The sequence below is a fragment of the Tachypleus tridentatus genome, unplaced genomic scaffold (genome assembly GCF_004210375.1).
Source record: "Tachypleus tridentatus isolate NWPU-2018 unplaced genomic scaffold, ASM421037v1 Hic_cluster_2, whole genome shotgun sequence".
Taxonomy (NCBI): Eukaryota; Metazoa; Arthropoda; class Merostomata; order Xiphosura; family Limulidae; genus Tachypleus; species Tachypleus tridentatus.
Genome location: NW_027467782.1, coordinates 31326792 through 31343804, shown reverse-complemented (window position 1 = coordinate 31343804; position 17013 = coordinate 31326792). Strand labels below are relative to the sequence as shown.

Below are 17013 nucleotides of genomic sequence, written 5' to 3'. Positions count from 1 at the left end.
GGAAATTAAACGTTTTTATACAATATATCTTTTGAAATTTTTTAAACAGAATAATCCGAGACCTGCTTAACAATAAAAGACGTTACAACAAGATATTATTCGATAGTTAAAGCATATTTTCAAGTATTGCCTTATAGGGTTATTAGAACATTGCTTGTTTGCTCGGTTTCGGTGAAAAGTTTAATTTATTACTTATATTTATTTCCTCTTTTATTCTCCGCTGTAATAGCGGCAAGTCTTCGGATCTACAACGCTAAAATCAGGGACTCGATTCCCTTCGGTGGGCTCAGCAGATAGCCCGATATGGCTTTGCTATAAGAAAACACCCAGACACACACACACTTCCCTTTTACTATAATGCTGCCTTCGTTGAGGAGAATAAATCGTTGTTATTAAGCTGAGTTTTAATTACTTAGTGTATTCTTGTTTATTGTAAATAATTATTAAATTTGCATATTAAGTATGTAACGACTAAAAAGTTTATAGGTTTTGATGTAATGTCCTTTGCTTACTTACAAATGACCTAATATGCTAACTTTCTTTTTTCGCTTCCGGTGGCGCAATCAACGGTAAATCTAAAAACTTATAAGCTAAAAATTGGGTTTCGATACTACTGATGGGCACAATACAGATTGTGTATCTTTTCGATTTATTACAAACAATCTTTTATTTTTTCATTTCACCGAAATTACTGGTTTTGATGAAGAAAAGAAAAATCCACAAATAGATTAAAACTTATTATCATTATGTTGACTTTTTAAAGTACCCATTTGCGATAAAATAAAATTCAGTTTGGTGAATCGTTTTAATAACTGTCACCAATAGTGAAATAATTTTGTAAAATTATTTTATTAGTTAATAGCAATACGAACCTAAAACCTATTATTTCATATATGAACAGAGATTGTAGTTGTCCTACTCTGAAATGATAACCTATAATTCCCATGGATCATTGCGCGAGGGAGTAGTTTATGTAATTTCTATGTTGACAGAATACACTTTACTGTGGTAATTAGTATGTTTGTGAATTGAAATAGAGGAATGTATGCGTTGTCTAAAGGGTCAAGTAAACTCTTAGGAAAGACGAGGCGGGGTAAGTTAGACATCTGTGATCTAGCTTTCGAATGAGATTCTAAAGTGTTTGAAACACGTATGTATATTATTTGTTAATTAATCATCAAATTCATTAATATTAACAATAATATCTTGATATGTTGACTTACACAGGGTATACTCAAAAGGTGGATAGTCTTGAAAGTCCGAGAGATATTCATTGTGCAAGCAAACGCTACGGAGACATCAACGGCCCAACTGATATGAGGTGGTGCAAACAGTTTTATTATTTTTAAAATGTAGTTTTACAAATCCATCTGTGGTGTTAGTGTAGTATAAGTTATCATAGTCTAATGACAGTATTATAAGTTACAAGCCTAGGCCTACCTATATTAGTGTATATATATGAAGTACATAAGCTTTGGCTTATCGTGCGATATCGAGGCATAATGAAGCCTCTTCAGTCTTCATTATCGTGATACATGATACATTCTTAGCTTCTGTTTGGGGTTTAAATTTTAGTTTTATCCAAGATTATTTGTAATAAGCAAGTAACATTTGAAACCATGCATAAACAACATTAATTGATTAAGTTTAAAATTTATTTTTGAAACCTGATAAAGAAGTTTAATTTAATTTTTATAAATGGTGGTTAGAAATTAACAGTAGTTTCTTTCACTCTTCCTCAGTGTAACATTTTGTAGTATGAGATGATTGTAGCTTAAATTCAAAATTAGGTTGTGAAACTAAACTACTGGACATACATAGGCTGTATTACATAGAGTGAATTACATGCTAGTTGAGTTCCATGTAAGTAGGATAGGTAATAGGATATTTGGAGGTCTAATTGTGTTAATTGAAAGTATTTAAACTTAACTTGCTTAGTGATGAATGAATTTGGGTAATTGGGAATAAACAAATTAATAGAATAGCTAGTGCAACTAGGAGATGAGAAGTAGTAGGCTTAGTAGCACAAGATATATCTCATATTCATAGATGAAGTAATTTCAAGAATAAGCTTGGGTGCTATTATTTGAGTGTTAGGAGTATTTGAAAAAGTGAATGAATTCAAGGTTCAAGTTGAAATGGAAGACTATAATTTGTACCAAATGGTCAGTGAGCCAACCAGAGAAATTTTTTATTTTTTAATTCTTGATTTTCAGAAATCCAATTTATAAGATTTATTATTAGTGAAGTGAGATAATGAGTTAAAAGGTGATTTGGGACAGATAAGAGAAATTTTTGAAATAGATTGCTTTAATGCTAGATAGCAATATTCTTGAAACAAATAAAATGATAAGAAGGAGGGTAAACCCTAATTGGATAAATTCCTTAAGTTTAAGAAATTTAGATTGATAGATTAGTATGAAAAATTTAAAAACTATAGAAAAGATAAAGATTTGGTGAAAAATAAACTAGGAGATTAAAATGATTTTACAAGAAACAACTAATTGATGATGGTGAAATTAACAATTGTGTTAAAGGTATTGTCTTAGGGATTAAGATTTTCTCTTTGAGTTTTGTAATTATCAACTTGGATTTGAGTTGTTCATTTTTTAAAGGACCTTAAAGACTGTGTGATTAATCCATCAGTTCAGCACAATTTACTTTTGACAATGTATGAACACACATTTTTGGTATAGGTTTGAATGGTTTATGCATTTATAATTTTAACCCATAACCTTGGAATATTAAGGACAATAAGTAAAACAAAGGATATTGTGATCACCATGCCTGATAAAGGAAAGAGGAAAGTAATTTTAAATAATATTACAGCAGTAAGGTTCTTGAAATTATAACTTGTACCACTATATTATTGTATAGCAGATAAAGATCCAACTGCATCTACAGTAACAAAACTAAGTAGGTATTTATTTGAAAAAAGTGCCAGTGAGACCTATCATACCTTATTATTGGATAATTATGAACAAGCAAACTTCTTATGCAATGGTTTAAAAGAATTTCTGTTCAATAATTATATGTTGAAAGATAGTTTGGAGTTTGTTGATAATATTAAGAATAAAACTTAAATTATCATAATAATGAAGGTGGTTTTGATGGTTTACCTAAAGAAGTATTTGGTAAACTGTGTGGGATGCAGTTTTGTCCCTATAAAGTTCTGCCTCATTATAACCATCTTATCAATAAGGCACTTGTACTAAATGAGCATAGATTCAACAGAATACTAAAGCTATCAATTGAACAAAATAACTGTTTATTCACAAAGAAAAAATAGATATAAAAGATTGATAAGATAAAATAAGGTACAATGATATCAGATGAAATATGAATACAAACTTTCTGATATTTGTAAAACAGAGCACAATCATGTTCAATTATTTACTTTAAAAGTCTGGTACTTTAATCTGCTTACACTACCCTGAATATGTTCATTAACATCTCTACCTCCTTCTGACATTGAGCAGTATCTTTCAGTATAAAGAGTTCTTGGAACTTTTTACCTTTCCCACAAAGTTAAACCATTTTCTTTTTTATGCTGTCATTTTTGACCAGATGGATGGAATCCCCATTGAGTCCAGTGATAGTCAGTAGTTTTATATGCTACTATGAATGCAAGTGGTTAGAAAAAGGTCCATGTGACTTGAAACTTGTTATTTACAAATGTTGTATCATTGACACCTTCTTGCTATTTCAACAGTCAAGTCACATTTCTAAACTTGTTTCTTACCTTAATTCCTGACATCCCAATATCAAGTTCACATCTCAACTTTATATTCTCATCTCTGGGCTTTGAACTTGATTTACTCCCCCCTTATTTTGTGACACAATGTAATGACTTTAGCCACTGAAGCCATGTATAAAAGAGCTAATCAGCAAGTGATACTAAATTTTGGGGAGACAAATTATATTTGATTCCATTATTATGAGGCAGTACTGTACTAACATATGTGTTTATTTGTTACCTTGAAAAGATCACTTTACAAAAATATTCTCATGGATTTAACTCATTAGTATGTAAAAGATAAGTGGATGATGCATTTACTGTATTTAAGAATGAAGAAACAAGTGGATAAGTTTCTTCATTATTTAAATAAATAGCATGAAAATATTAAATTCACTGTGGAAAAATGAAAAAACTTGCTTAGTCATCTCTGGACACTGTGGTCATTAAAAAAAAAGTAAAAAGTTTGGAAGTGGAACATACTATAAATCTACTTTTTTAGTTTATATTTCAACTCCAGTGAAAGAAGCTCAAAGAAAATCTTATAATAATTTTGGTACACAGAGTCAGTTAACATACAAGTACTAAAGAGTGATTTTCCAATGAAAATGACCACCAGCATAATCAACTAGTACATTGAAAAGCTTCCATCCTCAAACAAGAGGTGTAAAATGAACTAAAAATACTTAACACTACCATTAATGAGTAAGCATGACTCAGAAATCAACAAACAACTGAAATCTTGCATAATTTATTCACAAGTAGGACTTTGAGTCATCGTAAAACCCACTGTCAGAATAAGTTCTTTTATGTTTAAAGATAGAATGGGTGAACCAAGTTGCTCGAATATTATCTACATGTATAAATACTCTAGAGTATGTATGTAGGATCTATTATAAGAAGACTAGCAGGTAGAATTGTGGGATACAATTTACCAAGGTATGTGAAAGTGTCAAACATTCTTAAGCATGTGATACTGTAGTGATAGCCCAGTAATTATCAAGAAATTTAAAATTATCAGAACTGTAAAAGCTGACTATTTTTAAAGAACCAGAGATACCTTTGTCGTGAAAAGCTTGAATATGGAATTAAATAGTCTAGTGCTGGTGAGCTTGTTTTGAAAGTGTAATTAAAAACATTAATATGAACCCAAACATTTTTATTTAAATTTATCCTTTCAGATTATATTTCTGATCCTTTTTTGTTGTTGTTGTGATGTGTTGAACATTGTTGATGCACAAGTGCTCCCCGAATGACAAACTTCTGACAGATATTACTCATTGCCACCCAATGAGCAGTTCCATAAAATGAAACTTTTTATCAAATTTCTCATTTTAGATGACACTTCTTCTGAGAATATGAATTTAAATAAGCAAAGTGTTTAATATTCAGAAAACTATTCTTTATTAACCACTGCATTATCAGTTATGCTTTCACTGTTCTTTAATAGCAGTTTTTTGATAATAAAACATATAATTAGACTTAGAACCAGTCAGTGAGATGGCAGCTTTGTGACTAATTGAGAAGCTTATCCAATGAAATTGCCTTGGTGCTTTGAATAATACTTCATTAAAATATATAACATATGATTTCACCTATAATGCATTCTTGGAGTATGGACCCTATGAATCATGTTGTAACAGGGCTCTAATGTATATTTCGATGTAAAGGTTATTTATATATATTGATAATAAAGTAAGTTATTTAAATTTGAACCTAACACTGCAAAAGATCACTACATATGCACTTTGAACTAGCCATAGAAAAAGTCTAAAGGAGTTGTAATGGTTGCATTGTAAGTTATAAACCATTTAATTTTATTTCTTTATAGGAATAGATTGTAGAGAGTCAAATGAAAGAAGCTTTACAAAATGATTTAGTGAAATATATCATAAATGAAATCCAACATGGATTCATGGAAGAAAAATCATGCTTTAATTGTCTGTTAACTTTTATTAAGGATGTTACATTTTATCTGGATGACGGAAAAGATGTGAACTTTAAATGATTTGTTTCTCCAAAATACTTGGAAGCATTATGTTATTTCATTTTAATTAATACTTAATTTTGTTTGTAGAATCATCAAAACATGACGATAATTTCAACTCATCAACTTGTCATTTAAGTCTAGAATCTAGATAGACTAGCCACCATGTTTGATTGTGGTGGTCTGGCTAAAGGAAAGGAGCACTTAAATCATGCTATGAGCATGACTAGAGTTTGTCCTGTTTGAAAGTATGTCATGATTACAAAGAAATATGCCATTACATGTACACAAGATCTTTTTATACAGAACAGTCACATCCATGGCACAGTGGTTATATCTTTAGACTCGCACTGCTAGAAACCAGGTTTTGATACCTGTGGTGGTCAGAGTACCGACAGCCAAGTGTGTAGCTTTGTGCTTAATTCCAAATAATACACAGAACTAAAAACATCAATGAAGCTTCGAATAACTGTCCCTTATATTACTAAAATATTGATTACATTTTCTGAAAACTTAACATATTTCACTATTTTTCTAACACTCCTTAGTAGGTCTGTTAAAATGTATCAGTAAAAGTTCTTACTTATTCAACTTTATATAAACTCAAATGTTTAACAAGTCATAGTACTAAACATACTTTCAACAGTTTTTAATTTTATTATTAGTGTTGTTATATGGATGTGATGTCTTATCAATTTGTCACAAAGGTAATAATTGTTGGTTTAAAATGTTTAATTCAGTATCTTGTTATCAATCTTTGTGGTGTTTGTCACTTGGTACATTACTTTCTGTTTGAGTAACATCATTAGAAGATTAATAGTGATGAGATGTTTTCTTAATTTGTAAATAATTTTTTGTTATGCCTGACAGTTTCTAATTATGTATCTTAAATTATTTTATAATGATATAAGTGTTGTATTGGTTCCTGTAAGATCTGATAAGGTATGTATGTAAGGTCAAAGTTCTTACTTTGATATTTGTAACATTTTAATATTTAAACCCCATAGATACAGTATTTTAATCATATTGTATTATTTTATAATTCATGTTTGCAGCTCTCCTAAGCCAGATTTCCAACAAGTGAATGGCAGGAGATCTCACATTCAAAAGAGCAATCAAGAAAACATAACGCCACAGCATGAAGAAATAACTCGATACATTCATGATAGTAAGTATTCATACATTTTCTTGTATAGTTTTACTTTACCTGAGGAACTGATCTATTCCAAGATCTGTATTAATTTGAGATATACATAGAACAGATCTTGTGCATTTATGATGTATGAAGAAGGAAATTGTTGTTAGTTTAATGATTCATCACATAGACCATTTATCAGTAATGAAATGTTAAATTTGCATTAAATGTAGTGAACATAGTTTAGTAGACCCACAAAGTTTTCACTAGCTACAAATGTGCTTACTGATGAAATTACAAGTTATTTTAGTTGCAAGTATCTGCTTTATTTCTTTTTGGTACAAAACATTTTTGCAGCATTTTCATTTTTTTTTTTTCATAAAGTTAGATTATTTTTTAAAATAATAAAAAAAATATTAATTATATTGGGAAATTTAAAAACTTGTCGTTACTTGTTACATTGTATATTTGGAATTACTGACCTGGATGATATGGCTGAACATTTATTATTAAAAGATGCATTCTAATAATGATGATTGTACATCTTATTATGTATATTAATGTATTTTTTTTCTGCATATCAGTTTTTTTTCTGAATGACTGGTTTTATCTTTTGCGAGGACATTAGGCTTTCTGAAATGTTTTTTTTTAATGGATCTTCCTTACTTATGTCCCCCTAGTCTGCCTCATGTATTTACTAATAAATGATTTGGTACAAGTCTGTTTATCTTTTGCAGTTTTGTACTAGTTCATCAGCCTTTTAAAAATATTTTCAGACTCCTTAACTCCAATTGTGTCACAGAATTTTGATTACCAGAATCACATGCATTTTTCAAAATTAATAACATGCAAAAGTCAAACAGTTCCCATTATGAAGCTCTACTAATGTTGTCAAACAGTTTTGTCTCATTGTGAAGCTCCCTTAATGTTTCCTGTACCATTTGTTTGATGAATATTAATTTGTAATCATAGATATGATTGATATGAAGTTTTTTGTGTGTAGCATGAACAAATTAGAAATTCTGTAACTGTACCATAATGAACTGAAGAAGAATATAAAGTGATGAATGGTGTAATTTTGCATTATAACATTTTTAGAAGTACATTAATTTATGAAATAGTTGTCAAAGTAATACCTCAGAGTTGCAAACAATATTTTTATTTAACAGTTGTGACAACATTCAAGAACAGTGGGTTTGTTGGTCCATCAGGGTTGTCCCATCAACTAAACTAAACTTTAAAAAAACAAATCCCACAAAGCTAGCCTTTATATTAATATTATGAAATTTCTCCCTTAAAACTTTCTTAAATTTACAGTATCCACCACATTTGAAGGCAACCCATCCCAAAGGCCAAACACTCTGTTAAAAAAAACAAACAAAACTATTATCTGAAGATGACTAATACCTGCCAAAATTTATATTTTGTCTTACCATTTTCACCATTAAGTACAAAAATTGTAAATCCCCTTAAAATGTTAAATGTCTTTATCAGCTTCCTTTAGCTGTTTTCTAGAAGAAACAACTTCAGAGAATTTAACTTGTCCTCATGTAACAGTTTTTTCATTCATTGTATTTTCTAGTTGCCCTCCTTTGAACCCTTTCTACTAATTCAATGTCCTTTTTTAAGATAAGAAACCTGATACTGAAAACAATACCCTAAGTGAAGCCTAACCAATATCCTAGACAATGAAATTATGGTCTTTTCAGACATTTAATATTTCTGTAGATACAACCTAAAATCCTATTTTTTGTCTTTTTAATGGCAGCACGCTGCTTGGATGGCTAAAGAGATTGACCAACCAGAACACTAAGATCCTTTTGTGTCTGTGTGTGTGTTTCAGGTTATTCCCAGCAAAACTATACTTTTCATTTAGATAGTTAACCCACATGAAGTACCTTACATTTATCATCATCAGAAGCTATCTCACATTTATTTGTTTAACCTACTGAATATTCTAAATCCTTTATAAACCAGCAGTATCTGTATTACAGCCAGCAACATCTAAGATCTTATTACCATCAGCAACTTTAAACAATATATTGAGCATTATTTCATCTATGTCAGTGGTGTAAATAATAAAAAAACAATGATTCTAACACAAAGCTCTGAGAAACCTCACCTTAATTCAATTTGACTGAACTCAATTTACAACAACCTGCTGCTTTCTTCCATTCAGCTATTTTTCAATCAAGGGGTCATATTATCCTCCACACCTATAATTTTCTTTACAAACCTTTCATGTAACAACTTGTCAGATGCTTTCTGAAAATCCATATGCTCCAAATCCACAACTTTACCCTCAGCAGTATAAACTGTAACTTCTTCAAAAAATGTAAAAAAGATCAGTAAGGCAAGATTTTTGTATGCTGAGCTATATTGACTATTCAACAAAATTTTATAATTTGTTAAATGTATTTACAAAACATATTTTATCAGACTTTCAGAAACTTTTCCTAGTGATGATATAAAATTGATAGTCATATAATTATCTGGACATTATTTATTCCAAGTTCTACAATGAATCAACTTGTGCTTAGAAAGTAAAGAGCATTTATTTACATTTTCAAGCTATTCATTTCAGTCCATTGATCAACAACAGAAATTAAAGTGAAATTGTTTACTAGCTAATAACTAATATTATTTTTATATTTAACATATCACCATTAATATTTCATTAAAATATAAATAATGACTAAACTGTGCATTTATAAATAATGTGCAGGGAAAAATAATAAGTCATGTCAAAAGTAGTACATTGTTCACAGTATCATTACCTTCTGGATACCAAGTCCCTATTTGTATAATTCATTACATCTAATCTGCACATCCATCACTACATGTCATCTGTATATTTTAATACATCTATAAACTATTCACTTTATCTTTAATTCATTAAAACTGACATGCAGAGCCTCCACTGTTTGCAAATTGTTTCTGGTAATCCTTTTCTGCAATGCCTCGTTGTGAGTTCCTATGTTATTTTACTTTAATTTATGACTGTTCTTCTTATGGTACTTTCAGGTCAACTGATTTTCTGAAAGAGTAACTTAGGCAAGATAATTTGTGAGGTTATACTGAGTTATGCTACAGTTAGCTGAGTCTGTGCTAAGAAATGAATGGACTGAACATATGATGTGACATACAATTAGAACAATCTTTACTTGACACAACACAAGTCAACAATGTCTTAATACAAGTGCAGTTAATATCTTGGTGCTCTCCAACTTTTGAGTAAAGTCTGAATAATCTTTTTACCTTTGATTTTTGGAGGCCACTAGCTGCATTGTAGTTTGAAAATTGTGCCTCAGTGGTTGATAAGAACAGCACACTTAAGTGCACTTATAATTGGCCATAAAAATACCATAAAATGGTTTGAGTATGTTACTGTTTGTGCTGACTGAGCTTTACCTTGTTGCATGTTAAGGAGTACCCATATGAGATCCATGCTCTTATGGGAACTCTTACTTCATGACTTGATGTTGCTATTGGCAAAATGATTCAATTACCATGTAATGTACAAGATTAGAACAATCAACTAACCATACAATGTCTCACTGTGCAGCGAGACAATCTATCCATCTCACAGTGTTGATTATTATTATTAGTTTTTTAGCAAATAGGAAAAGTATTTTATATTATTTTCACACAAATACTTAATTATCCTCAGCAATGAACCATTATATCAGAGGATACAAATGTTTTCAAAATATAAATATTCTTACTTGTCAATGTCATTAAAGTTGGTAAACTGTGTGTTAAGAATGTGTGAATAAGCAACTGGTTCTAAGGACTCTGGGAGTCATATGGAATCCAATTCTTTAAAGAGTTGTCATGATTGGTAGCTTATATTCTCATCTGTGTCTAATTTTTAACTATTAACTTATTATTACAGCTTATTAGTAATTAATAACTGGACAGAACTAACCTACATATATATTTGCTACTTCACTGAAAACTAATAATAGACTAATATGATAAAAAATAAAATCAGTATGATGATATTTTCGATGAAAGTTAATCTCGTAACCCTTTCTGAATTGATCATGGCTATTTATAGTTAGCAGTAAATATCTTTGCCAGAAGTTAAGTAAATAACCTTGTGCTGCCAGTAATTTAATTCCCAAATTCTGTTGCTTTGACTGATAGTTTATGGAGTCCCTATCCATATCTATGTATCAAGCATTTCAGGATCTCTGTATAACCAATGATTACCCTGATCATATACTGTAATCATACAACTTAAGTTATTAGTACTATTTTATGCACATCACATGAGAATTAAGTAGCAACAAAATATTGGTCAACTTGGTAGACATCATAACACTTAGAACTTGACATACATAAATATTTAAATTACTAGAACAATTCATTACATTTTGAACTTTCTTGAAGTTGGAATTGATAAAGCTGGTGAACCACAATACACTTTCTCATTTCTTTGGCAGTAGTTCTGTTAGGCTTAAGATTCAGAAACCTGAATTGAAAAGTGCAGAATTATAGCCAAGGAGAACTGTCAAAATAGATTGGTTCTATGAATACAAATGACTGAAACATGATAAAAGTTGATCTTAAATTAAGTCTTATCGTACTACAAGATAAGCCATAAGTTGAAACTTACATCTTAGCAGTGCCTGTAATACAAATCCAACCAATAAAAATGCAAAAAAACAAACTCAACCAGTACTAGAAGTGGTGGTACTGTGGTACCCACAATGGAAAATAACAACAAACCATAGCTTACTTTTGTAAATTATGCTCTGTGAATCATTTGTTTAACATATTATGGATAAGAATAAAGCTTAGAGCATTGAATTTAAACTTGTCGATTTAGACAATTGCATGTATAAATACATTTCTCTAAAGAAAATTTCTGCTTGGCCAGGGTGATCAGGTAACTATCAATGTTGAGCTTTGACACTAAATTTAAACTTTTGTACTTCTTTACCTTACCCCCCTTGGTGTGTATTCCTGTACATGGTGAGGGATTCTCCCAGGGAAGGTTCTGTTCTTTCAGTTCACCTCCTCTGGGATCTAAACATCCACTCATGTTTGCTGTACGTGGTGACCCGTGAAGGGGAGGAGAGGATCCTGGTGGTTGAGGGGTCTAACTCTAACACACCACTTTGGCCTTTAATTCCTGTAGACAAGTGCCCTTGAGTTGGCCCCTCTCGGGTTGGTCGGCTGGTTCACTGGGGCAAGGGTCAACCAAGTACTAGTGTTGGATGTTCTCAACAGGTGTTGTGGACATTGTATCTGATGCTGGTGTTTGGGTATAGTGCTCACAAAACCCTGGCATTGCTGCAGTGTCCTTGTTTAGCATTGTAGTGCATCCCCTTGTAGGGCTTCATGGTGGGTGAGATCAGTGGGCACTGAAATATTCATTTTTTTATGGATCCTCCAAAGAAATACTAAATAAAATAGTGAAGAAACAGTCCATAGGTAAATGACCACGTATTGAAGATTCTGAGCAGCAATCTTCAACATCTGTAACACCTGTTGTACCTCATTTTCTTATACTACATTCTCTTTCAGACAAACCTTTAGGGCAGATATCTCTTTTTTTTTTTTTTTTTTCAGAAGGGACTAGAGGGACTTGCTGGCTCTCCAAAGTCAGTAAAGAAGTTTCGCTCTTGTGATATATTGGTGGAAACATCCATATCTCAACACAGTGAACTACTCTTGCATTCAAAGGCGATTGGGGATATACCTATTGAGGTTACACCTGGTGCTACTTTGAATTCATCACGGGGAGTTATTGTTGAGAAGGATTTGAAGAACATCCCCGAGTCAGAGAATCTCACTGATTTCTCCACTCAAGGAGTTACTATAGTGAGGCGTATCTCCACTCGCAAAGATGGAATAATGATGCAGACCAATGTCCTCATTCTGACATTTACATCACCATGTCCACCTGCCACCATCAAGGCAGGTTATCTTAATTACAAGGTATGGCCTTACATTCCACACCCTCTCAGATGTTTCCAGTGTCAACGGGTCGGTCACCAAGATGTCATGTCATGGTTCTTTGATGTGTGCATGTTATGGTGGCAAGGACCACAATTCCTATGAGTGTAAAATGGACCCTCATTGCATCAGTTGCAATGGCTCTCACCCATCTTGCTTTTGTTCTTGCCCTAAACGGTTGGAAGAAAAATAGGTGCAGCGTTTGAAAACAATTCATAATGTTACTTACCTTGAGGCTTGAAAGTTGTTGTCCATCACTTCATCTTGGACTATGATGCTGCACTTCATTCCACTGCTACAGTGCGAGTGCAGACGGATCTCTCTGTGCCTCCAAAAGAATCATTCTCAAACCAAATGAAAAGTCTTTTGACTGTATTTGCTTATTTATACTTGTATAATAATACTTACACGCATAAAGTCGACCACAAAAACTATAAACAAGAAATTTAACTGCATTTTACCTGCTGAGGAGAGCTGATGGCATAAGTGAGGGGTGGTGAGGAACGTGGAGAGTAGGAGGGTTATTATTGTTTGGAAGGGGAGTCTCCTTCCATAAAAACATCGGGTAGCTCTCCTACTGAGGTTCTTTCTCTTTTCTGTCTCTTTGCACTGCTACAACATGTTTGAGACTCACTGGACCTATTTCTCCATAAAAACTTGCCTAACGAGGTTTGTTTCTGCCTGACTTTTCTTCCTAAATTTTTCAAACCACCCCCCACTAGCTTTAAAGGCATCACTTGTATCAGCACTCATTCCAGGGATGTTTTTCAGGAGGTCAGCATGCAACTGCTTTGCTTTCTCACAAATGATGGTCTCAGAAATGCTATCAACAGCTAACTGTTTTTTGTTTATCCAAATCAACAACAGTTTTTCTACCTCTTCCATTGTTTGTGATCTTTGTTTCATAAGCACTGCTACTCCTTTTGCAACATCAGCTCCTTTGATGACCTTTTATTTTTTCAGTATGGTACAGACTGTAGACTTCACCATACTAAACTGTGTAACAAGGTCAGACATGTAAACACCACTCTCATACTTCGCTATGAGATATTTTTTCACCTCTATTGTGGCTCTAACAACTTTTCTTTTTTGGTTTGTTGCTTTCATTATCCCTCTTTGACCTCATGGTGGCTAATTTAATCAGAATATTTAGGAAAACAAAAGAAAAATGAGAACATTCACAGCAGATTTTAGCAGGGGTGTGGACTGAGTGACAGGTGCTGGTAAAATGTTTTGGGCAAGCTTGGCATGGGCCAAAAATGATTGAAGGGTCGTTTGGGTCATCAGTCGGGTTATTTCAGGAGTTCGGCCACAACAGCTTAATTTGGGAACAGAGTTTATGTTCAACAACCGAGATATTTTTTCTCAAACAATATGTTTGAAAAACAAATTGTTTGAGAAGTGAGATACCACTGTATTAATTTGACGCTTTAATGATGATTTTACAATTGAATATCTTGACTTGTTCTTGTGCCAATGCCTTACTCACAGCACTTTTAAAACAGAATTTTCACATTAGGAGTTACCATTGTAAATTATACAAAGAAAATTCTGTATTCTGTTGTATTCCTTTATTAATGTTGGAGAAGTAAGGTAATTTTGCTGTTATAACATACTAACACAACAGGATTTAAAAGTTTTTCATGTACATTGTTTTTTCAAGAGGAGATAATAAATAATATTATGGTTTGAGTTCCAAAACATATTTGATATAAATATTAAAATAGTGACACACAAAAAAGCTGCTTATGAAGGACAAAATTTATGAGCAGAAAATTATAAAAAAAACTATTATTTGAAACAGAATATGATTTTGTGCATATGTGGTTTGAATTGTTTTCATAATATTTGTGTCATTCTCTTTTTTGGTAAATTTAATGTTTTATTTATTTTTAAACTCTTATCATGTAGTTAGAAACCCAGGTAATTTATAATTATGGAGTATTGTTCTCTTTGTTCATGTTATTATCCTGTGTTTTCATTTGCATTATTTAATTAAATAAAAATTTAGTATACTGGTATTGTTAGTATAAAGAAAATAAAAAGTAGGTTTAACTTTCATTGACAATCAACAACAAAAAAATGACACAGGTATGTACTATATTTCTTGTTTATTGTGTATATTCTTTATTTTGTATTATAAAACTAAATAAAGTGTAAAAAATTAGAAAATTTTATTAGGTTAGAGTAGGTGAAAATGAAATAAAATTAATTCTTTATGAGGTATGCTTGTGTGCTGCTTGTGTACTTATTTTAATATGGTGGTTTGAGCTACATTTTCACTGAGTGATTACATCTTGTGTGGTGAGACTATTAGTTAGGCATGGGTCAAAGGGCAATGGAATAATAAAATTTTATAAATAACTTTTTAATGGTGGTTTTCCAAGTGTCTTATTTTTGCATTGGAGAGATCTTTCTTTATTACCCTAACACTTTTTGATATTAGAACAAAACCATCCTTGATTTTCTACTCTGAAACTTTTCTGTAAAGTAGGTTTAGTGATCATCAGTGAATTAATATACCTTTGTGATAACTTTTATGGTTTAAAAAAATGTAAATGAATATTTAATATGAGACATTTTCAAGTGAAGAGCAGATTTGGTATCAAAACTTTTTTTATTTACAGGTGAAGAAAAGGCTTAGTTTTAAACCTTTTTTTTAATGTTTAAAGGGTAGGTTTAGCACAAAACATTGTGGAGAATGGCTAATTTAAAATCATATTATTTTACTGTAGTTTTTTTTGTGTGTGTGAGTGAAGAACAGTATATGAGTTGACTATGTTGTCCATTTGTTTTTATTTTCATAACTTGAATTATTTGTGTGATTTTAGCTGCTTAACAAAGAATTACCTAATCCACTTTATAATCATTACAGCTTGGAAACTAGTGAGTAGAGAATATGAAGTTGCCAAACAACCAGGTGCTGGAGGAAAAGGTAGTTAGTTATTTTTCATTATTTTTTTGTCTGTCTTATATTCTATATGTTCATAGGATTTTAAGCTACTTGTCTTTTAAAATTATTTATGATTGTGAGTACTTTAATGTAAAACTAAATAATTCTAATATTTTTATAAAATTAGTATTGATGTGTATATAGTTTAACACAGAGTTATTTGAAAACAAGTATTTAAACATCACTGTGGGTGAAGTTCTTTGATAGTTGCTGTGTTTAAGCCAATATTTTAGTTTCAGAAATTTAACTTTTTTTGCTTTCATTGAGTACTTGTTGCATTGCATGACATTTAAAAAAAAAGCTCTTGAAATTAAGACTTCAATTTTAAGGCTATTATTTTTACCTTCATATTGGTTCCATTGCCATATTCTTAGCCTTACAAGCCTTTTGGGGATAAAACCACTTCTTCAAACTTACTCAAAACAACTTCTGTCATACTAACACCACTTGTGTTTTCTTTGGCAAAAATCTCATGAAATATTTATTACTATTTGCAGATCCTGCAGTAGTGTGACAAACTGATTGATCATTAGCATCTCTGTGACTTGTAGATGGAGTATAGACAAACACAATTACATATGCTTGTTGTTTTCCAACATCAGTCAATACACAAGTCAAGATTTTGTTGGACAGTGATTGAATCAACTCATTCTTATTTTACTTTCTTAGATAATTATTATAGGTTTCTTGGTTATTATTTAAAATGTTTTATTATTACAAGACCAGATATTTAACCTTTTCAAACCCAGATGCAACAGCTTACTGTCACTGGCTATTTTCCGTGCATCCATTGACTTTCTAAATGAGCAAATCATCCATATTCTTTGAAGTTCTAATCCGGTTTATGAACTGTTTTGAAAATTTCGAATCTGTAATCCACTTTAAAGGGACAAATAATATATATGCAACTAATATATATATATAGCACAGGCTGGATATCTGAAATCATTTCAAGTCATATAACATTTAAGGACAACAAGAGATTGATTTGTCCTTTTATGCTGTCTTATTCTCTATACTATGAGAGAACTTAAACATAAAGCAAACTTCAAAGCCAGCTATTATCACTTATATAGTTATAAAGCTTTCTCTTACATTTACTGTCTCTACAACATCCAAAGATAAACCTTTCCAAAGGCTAATGACCCTGTAAGAAAAATAAAACTGTCTTAGCTTAAGACAACTCCCACCTTACCAATATTTGTAACTGTATCCTCTAGTCCCACCATTAAATG

General features: G+C 31.5%; 1 protein-coding gene across 4 annotated transcripts; it reads left to right on the top strand.

Annotated features, from left to right (window-relative positions):
* Positions 1-935: 935 nt before the first annotated feature.
* On the top strand, positions 936-16456 carry LOC143242976 (MAPK regulated corepressor interacting protein 2-like). 4 transcript variants are annotated; one of them, XM_076486586.1, is made up of 5 exons: positions 936-1093; positions 1228-1324; positions 6779-6891; positions 15701-15760; positions 16276-16456. In XM_076486586.1, exons 1-5 carry the CDS (start codon positions 1042-1044, stop codon positions 16290-16292), a joined length of 339 nt encoding a protein of 112 aa, XP_076342701.1. In that variant the 5' UTR covers positions 936-1041; the 3' UTR covers positions 16293-16456. The 4 variants fall into 4 exon arrangements, with proteins under 4 accessions (XP_076342701.1, XP_076342702.1, XP_076342698.1 ...); XM_076486587.1 differs by having other exon boundaries at positions 1228-1321; positions 16276-16395; XM_076486583.1 differs by lacking the exons at positions 15701-15760; positions 16276-16456 and adding an exon at positions 7635-8214.
* The last annotated feature ends 557 nt before the right edge of the window (positions 16457-17013 follow it).

Excerpts from the sequence above, each read along its gene's own strand:
- LOC143242976 (XM_076486583.1), top strand. The coding sequence starts at position 1,042 with ATGTATGCGTTGTCTAAAGGGTCAAGTAAACTCTTAGGAAAGACGAGG. Across the intron at positions 1,094-1,227 it reads CTTAGGAAAGACGAGGCGGG|GGTATACTCAAAAGGTGGAT; the intron begins GTAAGTTAGACA and ends TGACTTACACAG. Across the intron at positions 1,325-6,778 it reads GGCCCAACTGATATGAGGTG|CTCTCCTAAGCCAGATTTCC; the intron begins GTGCAAACAGTT and ends TCATGTTTGCAG.